The sequence below is a fragment of the Carettochelys insculpta genome, chromosome 14 (assembly GCF_033958435.1).
Source record: "Carettochelys insculpta isolate YL-2023 chromosome 14, ASM3395843v1, whole genome shotgun sequence".
Taxonomy (NCBI): Eukaryota; Metazoa; Chordata; order Testudines; family Carettochelyidae; genus Carettochelys; species Carettochelys insculpta.
Window position 1 is genome coordinate 37,840,455 of NC_134150.1, and position 22,290 is coordinate 37,862,744.

The window sequence follows — 22,290 nt, forward strand, 5'->3', positions numbered from 1 at the left end:
ACTCCTGGTGTAGGCCGATGAATTTAGCTTTGTGTGTGTTTTTGGTATAAATATCCCATCCTCACTTGATTGGCTCTATAAATGGTGCTCATTTATAAATAGTAAATGAAAACTATTATTAATTCAAAAACCATCAAAGAATTTGCTCATATTTTCAATAGAGGATGTACTGGAGCTGTATTTTCGTTCCTTACAGAAGTCTTTTCCTCTGAGAAGGTATGAGTCTGTTTTCTTAGAAGTAGACAAATTCATTGGAGACTTGTTCAAAGGGAAGATTTTGGGCCGAAATCAATTTGCTGCTTCATGTTAATAGCCTGGGCAATAAGGAAGCAAACAGAGTGCAGGTATGCAGTATGAGTGGAATAAGAACACTGGCTTTACAGCTGGTGGGAGAAATTCCTCTAAAATATCAGCCATCAGTTTGTTGGTGTCATTCCTCTCTCCATTGCTGGAGATGTATTTTGCAAAGAGAGATTTCAGCTAGGACAAGTCCAGAGTAGTGAGCTTACCAACAGATCAAACGAAAAATAACCAAACAGCAGTATAGACAGCAAAACCAAAATGAAGTAATTTATGCGGGTATCACAGCAATGAGGAAGTAACATTGAATCTGGTTTTAATGACAGTAAATATATACTTTGAATTATTTTTCCAAAATACTCATGGCACACCTGCAAATTTGTTCATGGAACACCCGTGTTCCACAAAACATAGTTTAGGAAATCCTGGGGCAGAGGAGGACATCCTACTTGAGGAGTGGTGGACGTTAGCCGCTTGATCATTTACCAGGTTAGGATCATCTCTCAACAGGTGTCCAGTGAAAATGCCTGATTCTACTAGAGGACTAACCTTTTCCCTCTACTGAGTAGAAGAGCTTTTGGTAAATAGCATGATAAATAATAGTAAGACATCAGCACATGCTCATTGGCATTCTACCTAATGGTGGCAGACCACCTCGGTCAGTTACTGCTTTGTTCTTGAAGCCGTGCCTTAGAGGTTAAGTAAATGAATGCTATGACTCTAAGCCTCCTTTCCCGGTACTTTACCCAGTCTAGAAGAATGGCCCATTCTGTATTTAACTTTCATTTTGTTGAGTTTCCAACTATTTAGAAGTAGATCTTTGCCAGACCAAACAGACTATTCCACAAAATGCCAGTCCTTCCGCAGCTAGTCTGGCTTTACCATTAATGCTGGGATATTGTTTTATCTCCTCCCATTGAATCAGATGACCATTCTGTACAAAAGCCTGAGCGGGATGAAACTAACGAAGTGGAGGTTCCAAAAATTACAGAGGAAAAACGTGTGTGGGTGCAAGAACGGGTGATCAAGCCCACTAAGTCGACCAAGAAAATCACAAAAAAAACGGATGATTTAATGAGTAAGAGGCTTCTTTGTCTTCCATTGGCTCTATATTTTAGCGTGTGTGTCTGCCTGAGAGTCTATCTGTGTATTCAAGAACTCCTGTAAGAATGGTTAACGCTGTGACCAGCAAATTCAGTATTAAGCTTCTTCTTACCATAACTTAGAGCAACCTAAGGGTTTGGGATGTGCCTGGAATGGGATTGCTTCTCATAAAACCAAACGGAAAAGAGACAGCATCACCAGGCAGGTGAAAGGGGCTGACTAGGGGTGAGCCCTGCCCCTGGTTGGGACTACTCTAGCCCCAAGCTTCCCACCCCCAAGGACTAAAATTCCTTCTTCCGTTTCATATGGAAGCATTCCAGGCTGTTGCCCTTTGCCAGGAAGCCAGGGGAAAGAGCAGTTTGCTGAATTCCATACTGTGGATGGGGAGCACAGCAGGTAGTCAAACCTGGACCTGCCCTAGCTGGGGGACATGCACCCATCTCTTGACTGAGCCCGCTGGAACGGCAGTGGCCATGGAGAGGTGCTTCTCACCTGGCCCTAAGCTCATGTAGTGAGAGAAGGCTGGGGTAGTCCTCTCTTCATGGAGCAGCCTGTGTACTGAACCCCTCATCCCCAGTCCCACCCCAGAGCAAGGATTCAAATGAAGAAAAACAAAAATTAAGTTAAGGACCTGGGAAACCACCAGGTAAATCTTCTAGTACGGGTTGAACCTCTCTTATCTGGCACCCTCAGGACCTGACCTGAGTCGGATAAGAGAATTTTCTGAAGGAGTGAAAGACATCTGCCCTCAGCTCCCCCAGCTGGCTCCTCACTTACCACAGGTCCTGGCAATTGAGTCCCAGCTGCTGGCTGCCCTGGGTCCTAGCAGCCACTGGCTGCCCCAGCTTCCTGCTGCCCACAGATCCCATCAGCCTGCAGCTGTTCACAGTGTCTAGCCTGGCTCCACACCCCCATGGCTCCCTGGTGCCCACCAGTGCCCCGTGGCTCCCCTCTGCCCACTGGTCCTGGCTCCCCATGGCTCCCTGCCACCCACTGGTGACTCTTCATGACCCTTGGATCCCAGCAGCTGGTAGCTGACAGCAGGTGCAGGCTGCCGGACAAGGGATGTTACCAGATAAGAGAATTCCAGTTGAGGGGTAGAACCTGTACCCTATAAGCTTCTAAATACTTCCATAGGCATATGTGTGGCTGCAGAATGAGATGCCAGGTGGTTTGCAGGCTGTTGAGGGCTGGTTAAAAAAAACTGGATATTTTTCAGGTGGATGGGAGGGAGGATATAAAAACGGGCTGTTGATTCTTTAAGAAGTTGAGTAGAATACGGGGCTGAGATTTTTAAAAAAATGACTAGCCTTTTTTGGGTGTCTTAATTTTTGTGCGTCCAACTTGAGGCCCAGAAAAGTCGGCCTCTATAAGGCATCTCAGGGTGTACACCCAAGAACTGAGGCATCCTGAATCACTAGTGTAGTCTAGTATCGGAGGGGTAGCCGTCTTAGTCTGGCTCTGTAACAGCAACGAAGGATCCTGTGGCACCTTATAGATTAACAGAAAAGTTTTGAGCATGACCTTTCGTGAGCACAGACTCACTGCATCTGATGAAGTGAGTCTGTGCTCACGAAAGCTCATGCTCAGAACTTTTCTGTCAGTCTATAAGGTGCCACAGGACCCTTCGTTGCTAGTGTGGTCTAGTTCTTCTGTACCACTCATCGTCCTATTATTTGAGCAACTTCCATTAGTGCCTTTGAAAACCTTGGCTGTGTTCATAGGTTATATTACTATCCAGGCATTATATTGGTTCATGGCTCACACTTTCACTCATTTGAATAGTCTAAACTCCATGTTCAGCCACTTGACATCCTTTCTGGATTTTGTCCAGAGGGAGAAAAGGGGACTGGCTCTCTTTGGCAAGATCTTCTCCACTATTTCTGGAGTTGATATTATCTCCTCAAAGGTTTTCCAGCCATTAATTTAAAGCGTGATCTACTGCAAGTGAGCTGAACGCAGTGAGCACAGACTTCTGAACTCTGTTTACAGGAATGTGGGGAGCTTATGATTAAGTGGCTGATGGGAGTGCTGTGTACTGTCTGTAGGCTGTAAACTGAAGTCTTCTGGTGTCAAGTGTTTTCTCCAAGTCACATTTGCGAAGATGTCAGAGTGATGATAAAAGAACGGCGAAAGTGGCACTACAGTGGCCACCTGACTGACATGAAAATGCTTCAGTATTGTTGTTCTGAAGTTCTCCACTGCCCAATGATACTGTGATCAGAACCCAATATTCCCACACAGGTCTCCTGGAGACCATGTCATCCACCCAACTTATCGCTATAGTGCAGTTGAACACTTATCTCTGTCGTAGTTTTTCCTTGTGCTCCCATCTCCTATGTCTCCCCCTTTTTTTCCTTTTGTAGCACAGGTCATTAAGTGTGACACCAAAATGAGGGACAAATGCAAAGGATCCACGTGCAACAGGTACTGTTATTGCTGTTTGGTGGCTGGCTTTTGCAAAGGGGGAGCGGGCTGCCTGCTAATTATTTTGACTAGAGTCCAAATGCTGTCTAGTTCCCTATGAAAAAGCCTTTCATTCTTTTTAATACCAATCATTCAGCCAAGTTGACTCAATTTATTTCATGCCCAAAATGGTGAACGGCCATGATAACCCCCAACTCACCAGTGGCCAGCCCCATTTACTAAACCTTGCCCCACCCATTTTGGACTCCTCTTGTGTTATATTCCCATCCAGTCTTAGACATCAATTCATCCCCCCCGTGGGGTTCAACAGCTCTGGGTAAGATCTTACCAAGCTACACTAAAGTTTATTTCTTGGAATAAAACTAACCCACAGAAGGTAAATATTGATCTCATGCTTAAGGGAAAAGGTATGTGAAAACATGGCTATTTTGCAATGCTGGTTTTAAATGGATTAGTTGAATGATACTAATGGGAATCACTATTAAATGTAGGAAAAGTCTGACTCACATTTTTCAGTCACTGCCACCAATATATCTCTCTTTAACTAGGTATCTGTGCCCAGCTGGCTGTGTGAACAGCAAGGCAAAAATCTTTGGAACGTTCTATTATGAGACAGTAAGTACTTTGTTATGGCTGTTTAATGGTGATACTAGAACCTGAAAATGTTGGCAGTTCTAATGTAATGGAGATTTTTTGCTGTCCAATGTTGGTGCTGTAAACTGTATTAATTTATACAACAAAGGTAATCTGCATTTTCCTGGCTATGTGATAAAATCAGTGCTGAAAAAAAATAGCTGTTCAGTGCTTGAATTTGGGTCTGAGTGACCTTTCCTCCTACTAAGGTCAGCAGAAGTTGAGAACCCTCCTGTACGTCACAGGAGTGCCTGATATATTTCAGGATCTATCCCTCAGTGCAGTGTGTTATTAGGTTGGAAGAGAAACCTTCTATTTGAATTGCTTCTCAGGGTGGTCCACTGGATACTGGGCTTTTATTTTTAGGATGAGCCATTGACTCTTGAAGTATTAAAATAGTTTATAATAAGGTAGGTCAGCAATTTGTCAGAACTGTTTTTGATGGAGAACTTGGGGGTTGATTACATAATTTTGTTTTTGCAAAATGTGTGTGGTTTCTGATGAAAATGTTGACATTTTTCATGCGGAAAAAATGTCCCAAATATATGAAAGCTGAAATGCAGCTACAGACACCCCATGGGAGTTAGAGTTCAGTTGCTTTATGTTCCTGTTCTCTATGGGCTGGGCTTCCCTCTGGACTTGGTCACTCATGATGCATCAAAACCATACGGCTTCCATGATCGTAGATGAGAGAATGCTAGACCTGGAAGAAACCTTGAGGAACCTATCCTCGCCAATGGGTTTTCAGATTAAATATTTCAGATTTGACCTTTTTGTAGCAGTAAAATTCAGCAGACTGTGATTGATGTGGTATTTGTTCAGTAAATGCAAGTCAATGTAAACTCCAGTTGGCCTTCAAGTATTTCTTTTGCGTATTTATTTATTAAATGTTTCTTTTTGGCTTAGAACTAATTAGGAAACATTGGTACTAGCGTATTGTTGTTGTGTCCTTTCCAGTCATCCAGTATATGTCGTGCTGCAATTCATTATGGTGTCATAGACGATAAAGGAGGCTTGGTTGACATCACTCGGAAAGGGAGATCACCCCTCTTTGTCAAGTCTACAAGAAATGGTGTTGAATCTTTAAGGTAATTCTTCCATGAGAAAATATATCTCCATGTGTAGAGGACCATGACTTTGTACAATCAATGATTGTTCCCCATTTGCCACTGGCTACAAGCAACATAGAGTAGATTGGAAAGAAAGTGGAATGCAGATATGAGTGAGAGGTCAATAAAAAATCTGCATTTCTTGTTTTGTCTTTCAGTAAATATAAACCTTCCAATTCATTCATGGTTTCCAAAGTCACAGGTAAGTTCAAATGCCCTTTTTGTCATTAGAACATTGAGAAATCAGTAGTGCTAGAGTTTCTTATACATTGACATCCTTGGTCCATAGCCATGTTCTTTTTAAAATCATAAACGGGCAAAACGTTTGTGTGGCCAAGAGACTCTTCCTGTATATGACTAGAGCAGATCAGGACAAACCAAAGAGGTATTTTTCAAAACACTCTCCCTTCCTCCCCACATTTTACAACCCATTTGAATAATCCCTCCATCTTGGGTGACTGTATTTTCCAAAGGGAAAATGGGACAGTGCTTGGGTCTGACCTGAGTCTTCCCCACACTCCTTCTGGGACTGATCCTAGGTGTCCCCCTCCTCCAGGTAGGCTAGTCAAGCCTCTTGCCCAAGTCCCCCACCCTCTCCTAAGCCCTCCATCAGGCAGGAGCTGAGCAGCACCACACATAGTAGATGTGGTGAGCATGTTTCCCACAGGCTGGGGCTGGCATTACTGCTTGCCCCCTGCCTGACCCTTCCTCTCCTGCATGGCTGCTTAGCACTGTTCCCTGTAAGATGAGCGCCTGTGCATCCATCCAGGAGAGATTCAAGAACCTCCCAGCTGATTAGCAGAACACCCACAGTGCCTACAGCTGGCAGCTTGTGTTTCTCTGGGTGGTGTGCCTCCACACGTGGTGGTGCACATAATAAAATTTATTCTGCACATGGGTGGAAAAATTTAGAGGCAACATTACCACTGCCACACATTCCTCCACGCCCCACTTGTGGCCAAAAGTGGGCATTTGTCTCATTTATTTTTGCCAGCTGATCAAGTGGACAAGAGCAAATTGGACAAATTCACAATTTTGCCAAAGAAGGGGCTTAAGAGGGACTCACCCAGCCAAAATAGGATGGAGGGTCACCCTACTGCTCATCTTAAGTACAACCAATGTTTTGGCTGGGGTTAGCTTGCCTGCTTCAGGTTGAAATTCTGGCATTGGCAAGTGGAAAGTGACGTTGTCAAGTCCTGCCATGAGGGCAGGGGGCCGGACTCAATGACCTTTCAAGGTCCCTTCCAGTCCTAGCATTCTATGATTTAGACTCAGAATTTGGCCTGTGACCTGCTGGACAAGCCCCTCTGTATTCATAAAAATCTGTTTAAAAAAAAAAAGAACAAAATATTACGACTCCGTTTCTCCCCCATTATTTTTTTTAACAAAGCTGTGCTCCTTGCATAATGGCTTTCTAGCTATTTAATAGCTCTCCAGCATAAATCCTAGTAAAAATATCTCATTGGTGTAGCTGTTGGTAAAGAAGACGTTGAAGTTATTCTTCTGGCTGGTCAGCTGGGCACACAGCCTGTCAGATGTGATGCGTGCATAAGGCTTCTGTTTACTTCTGGGGTATCGGGTATTTGAACTGATTATTCATCTCTCCCTATTGATTTCACCAGTGCAGACATTGGATTGTTATACCACCGTTGCCGAACTGTGTCCGTTCGAAAAGCCAGCAACTCACTGTCCAAGGTAAGCTGCATAACCTGAGTTTGAGGCTATTTCTTTTGATCCTAGACCTGTACTAGGATAATGGCGGGGAAAAAGCCTAAGGACTGGATGAGGATGTTGCTCAGATTTGAAGATTATAAACCAAAGGTATAGATTATGTCAGATTAACTGGGGTGAAGGTTAAATGAACGAGCTCTTTCCACATGCAAAACAATATACCATAGGAACAAAATTACCTGCTTTCACAAGCATGTTTTTCATTTGAGAGTACAGTCAACCAGTGGCACTGAGAGCCGCTGGGGGAAAGGTAGGAGAGCGTACGGCTCCCCACCCTTGGAAGGGGTGGAGCCAAGGGAAGACGGGGCAGGGCTTAGGGCAGTCTGCTCTGCCCCACTCCATGCTGCTTTAAAGCCTCACGTGGAGTGGCAGCACAATGCTCTACGGCATTTCAAAGGGGCCGGGGAGGGGCAATTGCCCCCTTTGCTCCTGACTTCCTCCCCTGTCAGTGGGCCTGCTCTCAGTACCGGCATATATACGTATACCAGGGTTTAAAATCCATATTTTTATGGTTTTACTACTGGGTGTTTTATGTGCTTCAGTAATTGGAGGAGGCCTGAACAAAGAACCCGCCTCAACTGGCCTCCCTATGTTCATATGCAACTTTGCACGTTTTCTTCATTACACACTTTGCACATTTTGTGCTGTTCTGAGATGATGTCACTGGTACACCCAAATAATAAAATTTGCATGCATAACACCTGTTGCCTCCTGATTCTAGCATGCAAATGAGCTTTGCTTGTGGAAATTGTACCAGTTGCATTGCGTGCGTGGTGATGGACAAGCAGCTCATCCTGCAAACGGTTTTCTGTGCAGGGCTAAGCACAAGGAGGGATGCTACACATGGAGAATTTGGCCCAATGGCCTTCATTACCTCCTGTCCCGTTGGCCTAAATGAGTCTCATTTGCAGCTGTGCAGTCACTATTCAATTTCATCTGAAAGTGGGGTGGGGGGAATCCAGATGCAGGCACCGGAAGGCTTCCAAGAGCTTTAGAATGTAATTTGTTTTTTCTTACTCCTGGAAGGAGTGAATAAATATGAAAAAAAAAATGTTTTTCAGGGTTTACTGTCCAGCCCACTGCAAAGCTGAACCAGCATACTTGGCACCAGTCTTTGGCACTAAAGTGTATGCAGATGTGAGTACTCCACTTTCCTGTAGCTCCCCACACAGCAAGGTGACTATAGAGGTGACTGGATTCCTTTTAAGAGAGTCCTATTCTATATATTAGGAAGGCTGGAATTACACATTCTTACAAATAAGAAGGAAATACTTTGGTGGCAGATGGTGTGGAAATATCACTTACAGTAGCTGAGCACATTGATTAATTGTATGTGGTGTTGTACTTTAAGAACAACAGTTACGGAACAGTGGGTTGAGCCCTTTCTAGGAGTTGGGAGGGTTTAGTTGTATTCTCATTTCTGACACTGACTTGCTCTGTGACCTTGGGAAAATCACTTAAGCGCTCTGTTTTTCTGCCTGTAAAATGGGGGTGATGCTTCTTCACTTTTGTAATGTCAATTGAGAAGTACAGATGAAAAGCTAAGAACTTTGCTACATTTGTCATATTAGTACTTGACATAACTTGACCTATGGATTACACTCACCACCCCCAAACCTCCATATTTCTGCAAGTAAATTATTATTGGTAAGCAGTTGTCATGGAAATGAAGTATGTGACTAGCTGTGTTTTCGGAACTCTGTGAACAGCCCATGGGATGGACAGAGGCTAAATGGCAAACGTAACCTAATGGACAGAAATGCAAAGGGATTTTTTTATCCCTGTTTGTATGTTAGAAATCCACTGACAATACAGACTTAGCATAGCTTTCCATTGCTCCTACAGCTCATTCTCCACACAGCGATAGGTGCAAACATCCCTGCAAACTCCTGAGTTACATCAGCTTTTCCTATACTTCTGCCTAGCAAGAAAATTTTGATTTTTTTTGGGTAGTAGTGGCCTAGGTTCCATTTTTATTCCTAATGCACAGTCAGATCAATGCAGGCCGAAAATGGGATTAGAGATTTGTTCAGGAGTGCTGGGTGCTTGGTGGAGAATCACAGGCAGCATCAGGAAAAACGTAGGAATTTTAAATTGGTTCCAGTTGCGGTTTGGCCTCAGAACTGGCACATGGTTAAATAAGATTGTCCCAGCAGAGTTCCAAGAACAACAATTTCATTGGGGAAATTATCATTAGTTAACTGATCAGATGAACCTCATACAAACATTTCAGTTGTTCATATTGATATATGGATGACGTTTCATTATGGTCGTATGCCAGCTTTCTGTTTACCCTATAGGGCAATGATTTCATTGCCTGTTTAAATATACACTCCTTCTCCCCACCCCTATCCGCCCTTAGCGCTGTTTGGCAATTTAAATGGCCCAGGGCTCCAGCAGGCACTGCTGCTGCAGGAGTGATGGTGGTAGCTGGGAGGGTCAGTCCCTGGGGCAACAGCCTCCTTTACCCTTCCCCCTTGTTGGGACTGCCCAGCCATAAAGCGGTACCTGTGTGGGACTTGTATATATATGTTACAAACTGCAGTCATTTTTAATAGCTTCATTAAAGGAAACAAAGAACATTTCCCCCCTGAGTTTGTACTCCTGCACTCTGTCATGCTCGCACCCAAAACCTTGACTTGCAAAATGGTTTGGCAGCAGAAGAGTTAACAGGGCACTAGCTTGTTGGCATTAGCATCAAAAAGTCACTACTGGCTAGGCAGCAGCATCCAATTCAATGAGCTGGTAACCTTCTGATTTATGTGAAACCAAGAACAAAGTTCCCACATCAGGGAGAGAGGATTTTGACTGTACATGGTTCTATTTGGTTTAGTCCATAGCCCTCAGGGCAACTACCCTCTGCATCATGGGATTTTAACAGCTTTAAAGAAGATTGTTTTTTTTTTTCCTCCTAGAACTAAAGATGCTATTTTAAGTTGCATGATGTCAAGGGCTTGGGAAAGGTATGTTTATAGGAAGTGAGGTCAGTATAGTTTTGGAAGTCAGGCAAAGGAGGCAAGGTACTCATAAGCAATGACAAAATAAGATCTCTAATGTTGTTCCTGAAGTATAATTGCTAGAGCCTTAAAAGGTACATGATAAATTGAAGAGGCAGACAGTGAGGAGGAGGAGGCGCCAAATGAAGGTCATACGATCCAGATGTTCTGCAGTTCTGCTAAAAAGTTATTTCCAGTGTAGAAAAAGTTGTTCCATAACTTTGAGGAAAGCCGGACACTGATTAAAAATAGGAAAATGAAAACACATGTGCAATCATGGGCACATTCTCATGTTCCACAGCTAACATCATATATGCCATTATGTGCCAACGATGCTCAGATGCTTTGTACATTGGACAGACTTCAATTCTCTTAGACAAAGAATTAATGGGCATAAAACAAATATAAATACACTCCTGATTCACAAACCGGTCAGTCACCACTTTAAGGGAATGGGCCGTTCTATTAATGACCTGTAAGTTTGTGTCTTACTGAAGAGGAATTTTCACAACACTTTGCAAAGAGAAGCTGCTGAACTCTCTTTTATATTCAAATTCGACACATTAACACGTGGTTTGAATTGGGAGGGAATTTTTTAGGTCATTATAGGGGCTCTTTTGCACACTTGGCTTAATCTAATTCTTGACCCCCCTCCCCCGCTTCTGCTCTTCTACTCTCTGATTTGCTCACCTTGACAATATTTTTCTGATTTGTCAACTTTGATTACTATTTTTGGTTCTCTGTGCCTTAAATATTGAGTCTGTTCTGGTATGGCTATGATCTGAAGAAGTGGGTCTGTCCCATGAAACCTCATCACCTAATAAATGATTTTGTTAGTCTTTAAAGTGCTACTGGACTGCTTTTTTGTTTTGATAGCCCTAGAAGATGTTTCCCATGAGGGCCTCCCACAAATGCAAGATAGGTTTAAAGGCTGGCATTACTTGCAAAGCAAAGGCATTCTCTTGTGACCATCTCTGGTGGGTTGTGTGCAAATAGCTATTTACAGAATAGGGCCAAATCTTTTATGGTGATTCATCAGGATGGAATAATTTCTTCAGGGGTAAAATGGAAACCTTAGTACTTGGCACGCTTTAAACTGAAGTGGGCAGAGCATTAGAGCACACATGCTAGGAAAAAGTTCAGATCTGGTGCCTTTTGCTTGGGGACTGGACTTTTTGGGTACAGCTCAGACTCATCTCTCAGAGAGTCCAGTATCTAAGCAATTAGAAGGGTTAAGAAAAATCAGAGCTTCCTTTACATTAGGTTTTCAGAGTCAAGTAGTATATGGGGAACACGGTAGAGCAACTGCAAATACCCTTTCAGCAGGAACCTTGTGGCTAACAAACTCCATCTTGCATTGCTTCAAAATACTCATCACTTTTTGCTGTGTCTAACAGTTGTGCTGTTTTCAAAGGTAAATGACTGGTCATGTTGTACACTGAAGCTGGGATAAGAAGTGATCAGATCCACATCTTTGAAAGATCACAAGTAAAACACACAGTTTCCTGTCCAGTGAAATAGACTAAATGGACGTCACTGGCTTTTTCTGTTTTCAAGAGAGACATCAAATAGTGGTTCAGGTCAAAACTGGATTGAGTGGGCATGTTTTCTGTTATAAGACTGGGAATAGGGATCATTGTGACCCGAGACAAAAACCTGGCGAGGCTTCATTTTCTCTCTCTATATTCTTCCTACAAAATGCCAGTGCTGCATGGGATACCTGCGGGCTGTTATACTGAGGTCTAATTTTGATTGATGTATTTAGTGTGTGAATGCTGGACACTTTGTATGGAGCTGGGTCCCTGAGATATACAGGAGAGCCGACTAGATGATACGGTGTTCCTCCTGACTTTAAATTCCCTGAGGTTTTGTCTATACTTGAAATTGATCGACAAAACTTCTGTCATTCGTGAGTGCTTAATAACCCTGGACGCAGCAAAAATTGTGTCACAGCAAGTGTCAACATTTGCTTTGTGGCCAGGAGCACTTCCCTGATGACAAAGCAAAAGCCACTCATTCAGGCTAGAAGTATTTTATTGGCAAAAGTGCTGACAAACAGCATTTCCACATGCCAACTTTTAGCAACAGGGCTGTGTTGACACAGCTTTGTTGCTAAAAGCCACACAGTGTAGACATAGCCTGATTGGTTTAGCCTTAGCATACCAAACAAAAAATACAGATGATTTTTCATTTTTTATAAGCAGTAACTTCACTTATTTCCCATTTCAGTTAGTTCCAATTTTCATTTGTGCTTTTTGTTGGAATACTGCTATCTTTCACACAAATTGTATCCCAAAGGGCCTTGTGGAGTTAAGTGGTAAAAATGCAGAGATAAATACTTATTAGAGGGAGAAGAAAATGAACTGGCAGAGCCAAAGATTATGGCCCTATGTTCATGGCGTACATGCAGAGAATTAGAAACCTCCTCCCTTTCATTTATTCTGTTCCTGGAAGATTGCAAGGTAATATAACATTATTTCATAGAATCCAGAAACCTAATACAACAATATCCAGAAACAGAGAGAGAAATCAGGCTGCTCCCTAAGGCAAAGAGGCACAATTCAGCCCTCCTTTGCTCTAGACTTGCTCTTTATTAGACTTTTGGCTGAAAGAGTGAGACTGCTGAATTTTCTAAGTAACCCCTAGCCTGGAAGCAGAACTAAGACATCCCTTACAATTTAAAGTGATAGCTTACCATTTTAACAGTTTTCAATACAGTACAGCAGGGGAGAGATCTGAAATAAGGGAGAAGGAAGTACACTGTCTCAGGCAGCATAATGTGCAGGGAAAAAGGCTGTTGCACTGGCTATCGGTTAGCCTGTATAGAGGGGCAGAGAGAGGAAAGTAATTGAGATCTCTGTTAAGCCCAAGGAAAGTAATGTTAATATTAGATGTGGGGGAAGGGGCATGCAATTGGAAAGTGGGGATGGGGTGGGAATGGAAAGATGGCTGATCTATATTCTATGGAGTACTTAAGTTGCAAGGTGAACTCACAAAGGATTGTTTTAAAGAGGAATTTATTTCTTCCAATACATAAAATGGCTCGAGGCATTTTCTCTTTCCCAATTTGCTTTTACCTTAGAAATATCTGCAGTTTCACTTCTGGTTTTGCAGGCAGCCGCTTCTCACTGAGGTTTATGGGAGAGGCAGGTTCTTGGTGCTGCTGGAAATCAGGTTATTTATATTTTAAGTCACTTAAATGTGGCTGTTGGATCTTAAATGTAAAGGCTCAGGTTTGAAAATGTGCTAGTTCTGTGTTGTGGTTAAAATAAAAGGTTGGACTGTTTTCTTATACACCTTTGTTTGCTCAGCAAAGAAAAAAATCAACTATTGCTAAAGCTGAAAGGAATGTGCCTGAGGCAGCAGGCAGCGTATCAGGCAGGGATCTTCCTCAAAGCTATGTGAGAGCATTTAAGCTTTAGGAAATACTGGAGCACTGGGAAATGTATGCATAACAAATTCTGCAGCCGCCCTGTGTGCTTCGTGGTGAGACTTATGCTTGGAAGGGAAATGTGTGTTCCATTCATGTTCAGGAACCCTGAAGAGATGTGAGAGAGAGAGACTGACTCTACTGTTGTGAGATAAAGGTACTTTAGTCTCCAGCAGTCTCATTTGTAAGGCAATAAGCTGGGGAGAGTTCCTGAAGAAGGAAGGCTGCATAATGAGGCTGATTTTTTCTGTCACCAGTGGAAGCCTCAGCATGAGGCTGAGCTCCCAGGGAGGAACACGTCTTCCTTTTCAGGCTGGCCACACTACATGAAGACTTGATGGGTGACTTGCAGCATGTCTACCCTTGAAATACTATGGGGGGCCAGCTTCACGGTAGACCCGTGGTGGGCAACCTGTGGCCCATGGGGGTTCCACCTGTGGCCCTTTGCCCTCTCCCCACACTGGTTCACTGGAGCCTACACTTCCTACCCCTCCGTCATTCCTCCCAGCATTTTCAGAGGAACAAATTGCCTGACTTGCTCCCCACCCCCTTCCATCCCAGAGCTGGAACACCATGAATCAGCTATTTGTGACATTCCAGCTGTGGGAGGGAGGGGACAGAGTGGGGATGGAGTGTGACCAAAAATGCTGGGAGGGAAGATGAGGAGCAGGTAAGTCTGAGGCTCTGGTACCCTGATGCACGAGAGGTGCATGGGGGAGAGGGCCAAACGGGGGCTGCAAGGCCGCAGGTGGAGCCCCAGTGGGCTTCAGGCTGCTGCAGTCCGCTGAGATGGAGGGCCACTCATGCACCCCATCCACTCTTCCATCCATCCCTGGTGTAGACACTGCCTATACCAATGGGAGAAAGCATCTGCTGTAGGTAATGCACCTCCCTGAAAGGCAATATCTAGGCCAAGAAAACTTCTGTGGACCTAGCAATGTCTCCCATGGGGGCACATCAGCCTAACTAAGTTGTTAAGGACCATAGATTTTTCCCACTCCCAAGTGACCCAACTGAGAGAACTTCATTTTTAGTGTAGACCAGGTCTTAATTCACAGGCCTCCTTCATTTGACTCAGCTGGTGCCAGAAGGGCCCCTTGGACATTCCAGTTCAGCAGGGAGGGGAGCATTCCAGAAATACCAGGCTCCATCCCCAGAAAGCAGTACTGAAGCAGAAGCAGAGAAGCTACCATGTGGTATATTTTGCTGGATGATCCATGAAGCACTAGTGCCTTTTCTTTTGGAAGAGAATGTCTCCATTGTCCTAGTGCTTCCTATCGTCTGAGCATTTGACAGACAAGGTAGAAGACAGGAAGCTAATAGGCTGATAGAGGAAGGGAGTGCATAAAAAGAAGAATGAGCAGGGAGAAGAACAGCAAGTTCTGGAAATATGGAGTGCCTTGGAAAGAACATCATTAAGGACGTGTCCCATTGGAGAAGGTTTCTGCAAATAGTCTTGCCCAGTTCCTTCAGAACAGTTTAATTTAATAGGCCAATTTTTGATTTACAGATTTCCCACGGCACATTAGAGCAAATTCAAAGCTTGTCTTCCAAACAAATTGTTCCTGTGCTCTCTTGCCCATATATAGAAGCAAAACCAAACTGGCAATTTAAACTGCAAGAGCTGCCAAAAGATAGGCAATTCAAAGTGGTAAAAATGTAGGGAATGGGGAAACCTGCCTTTTATGGCCCTGGAGAGAGAGCAGGAGAACATGATGGTTAATACACAGTTGCCACCAGCCTGGATTCCTCTGCAGGTTCTTCAGTAAAAGTGTGAGTTTTTTTTAAAAGATCTAGAAGTTTATGGACTTCAGATTTTCACCTGTTTCAGTCCTTGGCTCTGGAGCTGATTTGTGTTATTCTAACTGGCAGCATATAAGTCTTTTAGAAGGTTCACATCCAAGTTTATATTGAGCATTAGCATTCTCTGCTTTCACTCTGTTTCCTGGATAGTTTTGTAGTTTATCATCAGTTGCTGGTGGGTTGTGTTTCTGCAGCAAATGAAATAAAAGCAAAAGCAGAAGGAACATGCCATACAAAGATTGCAGGCCTCATTTGCATAACTGACTGCTATGTCTGGTGGGGTCAGTGGGAGTTGTGGGTTCTCAACACCTCTGAAGCCCAGGCCCTGGATGAAGCAGTTCATCTTAGCATTTGGATAGATGGGACTCAATGTGTCTCAAGTTCATTTATTTCTTTAGGCCAATTTGACCAAAGATCTCAGTTGTTTCACACCAGTAAATGGTCCCAGAACCTATGCTAATCTGTTGACAATGGGAAGTGACCACACCCTCTCATAACAAAGGGAAGGGCTGAAGTGATCAAGAAATGCCATTGCAGCTCCAAAACAAGAGGCACAGGGCTTGGCCGACTGGTAAATCCATTGATTCAATCAGTCATTCTCCTTTTAGCAAAGTTCCTATTGAGACCAATGGGCTATTTGATCACCCTGGTGGCAGAGGTTCCCATAGAAGAAGTAACAGTAATACTGAGGACCCTCTGTAGGGCTATCATTACACTTTCCTGTGTCAGCCATGCTGAATCCACACCCTTTGTAATTAGTAGCAGGGCCATGCCTTATCTGTAAGAACTCAACTAGCTTTATTTGTGCCTCTCCCAGCCACAAAAGGCTGGCTTAGATCACGTCTCAAGGTCCCCTCCAACCTTACAGCCCTATGATTTTGTGATCTGTAGAGTCCTTTCTCATTGCTTAGCCCGGAAGGCAAACAGTGTATTCCCATTGTGACAAGTCCCATGTTGATCCCCTATGGGGTTCTGCGTTTCTTGGGGAATTTTAGTGTGTTGCACAGAGACTCAAAGCACCCCTTTCACTGCATTGGGTCTTTCCACAGGCCAAGGTCTCTGCTTTACCAGACCAGTCTCATCAAAGGCAAGTCACAAGAGGGGGAGCAAGCCCCCTTCAGAAGGTTTGGATGCGCACATCCTTCTGTAAGGTGGCATTCCAGGGGAAGGGTGCGGGGAGCCCAGCCTTCAGCCAGGAACCCTAGATGGGAGGCAGCTGATGGGGCTTTTCCCCTTACCCAGCACAACAGCGTTTCCCTGGGTAGCTTCTCACACTGCTTCCCTCTAGCGCCTTCCCCTGTATCTGGCTGAGCTGTTTCTCTCTTCCAAAACCTCAGTCCTCCAGCCTTTCTTCCTGGTCCACTTCTCTTCTTCCCCATATACATTGAGGGGGGGAACCTTTTCTAGTGAGCCAGGAGGCCTTAAGTGGCAGTAGGTGTCTGATTAGCTTTTTTGCTCCAGACTGAGTCTTAAGGAGCCCCAGCTGCTTGCCTTGGCAGCTGGGCTACATGCTGTGAGACCAGGTGGTGAACAAAAAGGCACTGACTCAGCTCCCAGTATATTTGCCTTCCACCAGGCTCTTGTAGTATGCTTCCTGTGGTCTGCCACACCATATAGTTCTTGTTCATTCTTCCTGTTTTCCTAGTCATCAGAAAAAGGCCTGGCAGCCCTCAGCTAAATCCATTTACTTCATGATCTTTCAGAGTTCCAGTATCTGCAAAACGGCTGTGCATGCTGGAGTCATTAATGATGAGACCGGGGGTAATGTGGATGTAATGCCTGTGGACAAGAAGAAAAACTATGTTGGCTCTCTGAGGAATGGTGTCCAATCTGAGAGGTAGGATTGTGTTTCTTTTTTGAAGCTTCATTTTTGCAATCAGTTTCATGCAAGTGTCTATTAAAGTCAGAAAATAAGATGACGGGAGTTGAATATACAAGGTAAGTGATTCTCATACCTCACTGTGAACTTAGAAAAGCAAATGAATAAGTCAGAAGAGTACACTATCCCTGTTTTGGCTTTTGCAACTCTTAAACTCTTATAATATTAAATCCTTAATATGCAAACTTCTCTTTAGGTTATAAATTAGTTTAAGCTGGTTAAAATGTGAATCACAGATACTTCTCTGAAAACATCAACACAGTGTGCCACAGCAGTCAAAAAGGCAAATAGGACATTAGGAATTATTAAAAAAAGGGATAGAAAATAAGACAAAGAATATTTTATTGCCCCCTTTATAAAGCTATGGTACGCCCATATGTTGAATGCTGCGTACAGATGTGGTCTCCTCACCTCAAAAATATATTCTGGCATTAGAAAAGTTTCAGAAAAGGGCAACTAAAATGATTAGGGGTTTGGAACAGGTCCCATATGAGGAGCGGTTAAAGAGACTGGGACTTTTCAGTTTAGAAAAAAGGAGACTGAGGGGGGATATGATAGAGGTATGTAAAATCCTGAGCAGTGTGGACAGGGTGAATAAAGAAAAGTTATTTACTTGTTCCCATAATATAAGAACTAGAGGACACCAAATTAAATTAATGGGTAGCAGGTTTAAAACTAATTAAAGAAAGTTCTTGTTCACACAGTACACAGTCAACCTGTGGAACTCCTTGCCAGAGGAGGCTGTGAAGGCCAGGACTGTAACAGAGTTCAAAGAAGAGCTAGATAAATGCATGGAGGTTAGGTCCATAAAAGGTTATTCACCAGAGGGTAGGAATGGTGTCCCTGGCCTCTGTTTATCAGAGGCGGGAGATGGATGGCAGGAGACAAGTTGCTTGATCATTGTCTTTGGTCCACCCCCTCTGGGGCACCTGGTCCTGGCCGCTATTGGCAGATGGGATGAGGGGCGAGATGGCCCTTTGGTCTGACCCAGTAATGGCCATTCTGATGTTCTTAATACATGGCTAATGCATTTCATGGGGTATATAGCACTACAAAACATACTGTCCTCTGTTCTTTTAATCAAAGTCATTATTAAATTATGGTGGGGGAGCAGATTCACGTGAGGGTTTTTTTTTCCCCTTGAATGTTCTGGCAAATTAACACCACGGCATGCACTCTGCAGCTTTCATCATGAAGCCAGTTTTATGGCTTTCACTTGGGGATTCCATTGAGTTCTGGGAGCTCTAATGCATTCAGTAGCATAAGAAAGGCCTTGCTGGGTCAGACCAAGGGGTCTTTTAACCCAAGAGCCTCTCTTTTGACTGCAGCCTGCATCTGTTGAAAGAAATATTTTCTCTTTTCTTGTTGTTAATCCACCCATCAGGATACCGTCTTGAGAGGATGAAGCAGAACTTGTGCCTAATGGGTTATTACCCTAATGTGATAACATCTGATTTTTGGGGGGTGGGGGGGCGCAGGGGTGATGTGCTCCAACTTGGCTTGCACATATGCGCCTATGGAGGTAGAGCAATACTGCATGCAAATACTATAGACCACTGGTGGGCAAGTTGTGGCCAGCTAGGGCTCAACTAGCAGCCCATGGACCTGGGCTTCCGCGCTCTCTCATGCACCTTTTTTGCAGCAGGGCACCAGAGCCCCACACTTCCTAGGACTCCCTCACCCAGCACTTTTGGAGGAGAGGCTAATTGCCTGTTTCACGTTCCATCCCTGTTCTTCCCCCTTTCTCCCAGAGCTGGAACACAGCTGTTCATTGTGTTCCACCTCTGGGAGGGAGTGGGAGCAAAGGGGATGGAGTGCGAATCAGGCGAGTCATGCATTCCAAAAATGCTGGGAGGACAAGGGAGGAGTGGTTAGGTGTGGAGCTCTGGTGCAGGAGAAGCATGGGTGAAGGGACACATGGAGGGGGTGCAGGTGGAGCTCCAATGGTCCACTGGCTGTGTGGTCCACCCACTATTCCTGGTTGTCCATCCCTGCTATAGACTCCCATGCCATCAAGACTATTACGAAGCAGTCATTTTCTTAGCTCCCAGGCTTGTTATATCTCAAAGACAGTGGGGATACAATTAGCATTCTGCATAACTTTTTTTTGCAGTTACTCTGTGTAAACGTTTTTGTTGCAATCTGTGCATGAGCCACACCCCCTCAAGAGGTTTGCTCAACAGCTCTTCAATGGCGAATACATTAAATCTTTAACAAACAGAAGAATTAGATTTAAAAGGCCTAGATTTTCAGCCCTTGCATTTTTGCAGGCCAAATTGTCCACACTCTTACTGTGATGGGGCAAGGAACTGCGGGCCTGAATGATCAATTATGGGCTTGACCATCTGGTTCAATGCATAATTGGGTGCAGTTGTATGTGGAATGCCTTGGAATCTAGGTGTTCATTTTGCAAGTGCAGCACTCTGAAAATGCAGCCTAACAGCTTTAATAATCTCAGGGAAGTTCAGAGTGTGAAACTGATCACAACTTGGCTCCTGGGGAGGAGAGAAAGAGACTTGGCACAGCTGCTTCTGGTTAGCAGAGAGCCTTTGGGAATGGTACGGACGGAGACCTGTAGAGTTGCCATCATGAGCATGTGTGGGATGCAAAGTGTATTCACCAGGGGGGGAAAAACCCTCTTTTTAGCATTGGTATTTGCAGTGGACTGGAAAGTACCGCTGTCAGGTTTGTCCGAACATTTCCTAAGAGCACCTGGAGTAATTAATACACAAGGGAGGAGTTATCGGGTTAATTCCACCAGGTCAGTCAGAGACATGTTTGTTACTCAGTCGTGTCAGCAGGAATGACTAGAAGGAAACTCAGGCTGTTGGCTGATTTAGGAATGGGTTTATCTCATTCTCTCATGTTGGACATTTTCAACTGCATATGAATCCTTAAATATTCCTTAAATATTAAATATCCTTAAATATTCATAGGGAGCATGGGGACTGACTCTGTAGGCTCGGTTTAGGGTATTCATTGAGAATGTGGAAGACAAAGGTGTAAGTCCCTCCTTCTGTGGAACCTTGAGCAAGTTGCTTATCTCTTTGTGCCTCAGTCCTCCATCTGTAAAATGGGGATAATAGTCTTGCCTCACAGCCATGTTGAAGGCAAATACATTAAAACTTTCAATGTTCTCAGATACTACAATAACCAGAGCTGTGTAAGTACAGTAAAAGACAGACAACTACTGTCTTGACAAAAAGCGCAGCATAGACTTTGACGGTACAAGATTGGCTCCCCACACCGCTCACTGTGCCCCTAGCGTGGCTTAAAAGAAACCCATCTCCGATGAAAGGGACAGTTGAATCTCAGTTCCATCCTGGACACATCTGCCACCAATTGTGCCATGGGAGGGTGCCTGTATATATTGTTATATTTCAGACCTGTCCAGCATATTGATTCCTTGAGGCCATTTCACAGAAGCAAAGAACAGCTGCAATTTCACAAAAACCATTGTGAATAGCCATCATACACTGATAATTTTTGACCACTGTTACCATGGGTTTGAATGGCACCTGAGCCATAGATGAGAAAAGGGATCTCTGTCCTAGTTTTCTGATTCACTCAGGCTCCCTTCTTTTCATGATAGTGACAGATTCTAAACCAGTTCACTACTTTTACCCAGAGGTCAGTAGACGTCAGAGAAAACGCTGACCAATAGGCTAAAGGCATTACATAGCAGATTAATTCTGTAAGGGTCAATATTTTCAAAGAGGTTAGAAGCCAAAAGGGCCCCTTATTTTAAGGCATTTAGTAAGGCATTTATCTCTGGTGTTTGATAGCATAATTATTATTACTGGAGGAAAAATTTGGCCTCGTTAAAGACATCCTTTTAAGGGGTGGAATATGGTCTGAGTTCTAGGGTTTGGTGTATTAGAATCATAGAATCATAGGGCTGGAAGGGACCTCAGGAGGTCATCTAGTCCAGCCCCCTGCTTCAAGCAGGATCAACCCCTACTAAGTCATCCCAGCCAGGACCTTGTCCAGCCAGGACTTAAAAACCTCAAGGGATGGATAATCCACCACCTCTCTAGGCAACGCATTCCAGTGCTTCACCACCTGCCTGGTGAAGTAGTTTTTCCTAATATCTAACCTACACCTTTCCCTCTTCAGCTTCAGACCATTGCTCCTTGTTCTGCCACCTGACACCACTGAGAACAGTTTCTCACCCTCCTTTTTAGAGCTCCCGTTCAGGAACTTGAAGGCTGCTATTAAATCACCTCTAAGTCTTCTCTTCTGTAAACTAAACAAGCCCAAATCCCTCAGCCTGTCCTCATAGGTCTTGTGCTCCAGACCCTTAATCATTTTTGTTGCCCTTCGCTGAACCTGCTCCAGCAAATCCACATCCTTTTTACAGTGGGGGGCCCAAAACTGGACACAATATTCCAGTGGCCTCACCAGTGCCAAATAAAGAGGAATAACTACTTCTCTAGATCTGCTTGAAATGCTCCTCCTAATGCACCCCAGTATGCCGTTAGCTTTCTTGGCTACAAGGGCACACTGTTTACTCATATCCAGCCTTTCAGCCACCATAAACCCTAGATCCCTTTCCATCATACTGTTGCTGAGCCAGTCGGTCCCCAACCTGTAACAATGTTTGGGATTCTTCCTCCCCAAGTGCAGGACTCTACACTTCTCCTTATTGAACTGCATCAGATTTCTTTTGGCCTAGTCCTCCAATTTATCCAGGTCCCTGTGGATTCTCTCTCTACCCTCCAACGTATCTACCTCTCCCCCTAGTTTTGCATCATCCACAAACTTGCTGAGAGTGCAACCCAGTCCCTCATCCAGGTCATTAATAAAGATATTGAATAACACCGGCCCCAGAACACAGCCTTGCGGCACTCCGCTTGAAACAGACCACCATCCAGATAT

The 22,290-nt window shown here is 44.1% G+C and overlaps 1 protein-coding gene across 3 annotated transcripts in view; it reads left to right on the forward strand.

Annotated features, from left to right (window-relative positions):
- The window catches only part of CRISPLD2 (cysteine rich secretory protein LCCL domain containing 2), a 52,705-nt gene that overhangs the window by 23,474 nt on the left and 6,941 nt on the right, over positions 1–22,290 (forward strand). For all 3 annotated transcript variants that reach the window (XM_075008859.1, XM_075008860.1, XM_075008861.1), the window contains exons 8-15: positions 1,226–1,378; positions 3,771–3,831; positions 4,380–4,446; positions 5,422–5,552; positions 5,732–5,775; positions 7,196–7,268; positions 8,366–8,441; positions 17,237–17,370. In XM_075008859.1, the coding sequence (XP_074864960.1) occupies positions 1,226–1,378; positions 3,771–3,831; positions 4,380–4,446; positions 5,422–5,552; positions 5,732–5,775; positions 7,196–7,268; positions 8,366–8,441; positions 17,237–17,370 (739 nt within the window). The remainder of the gene's footprint in view (positions 1–1,225; positions 1,379–3,770; positions 3,832–4,379; positions 4,447–5,421; positions 5,553–5,731; positions 5,776–7,195; positions 7,269–8,365; positions 8,442–17,236; positions 17,371–22,290) is intronic.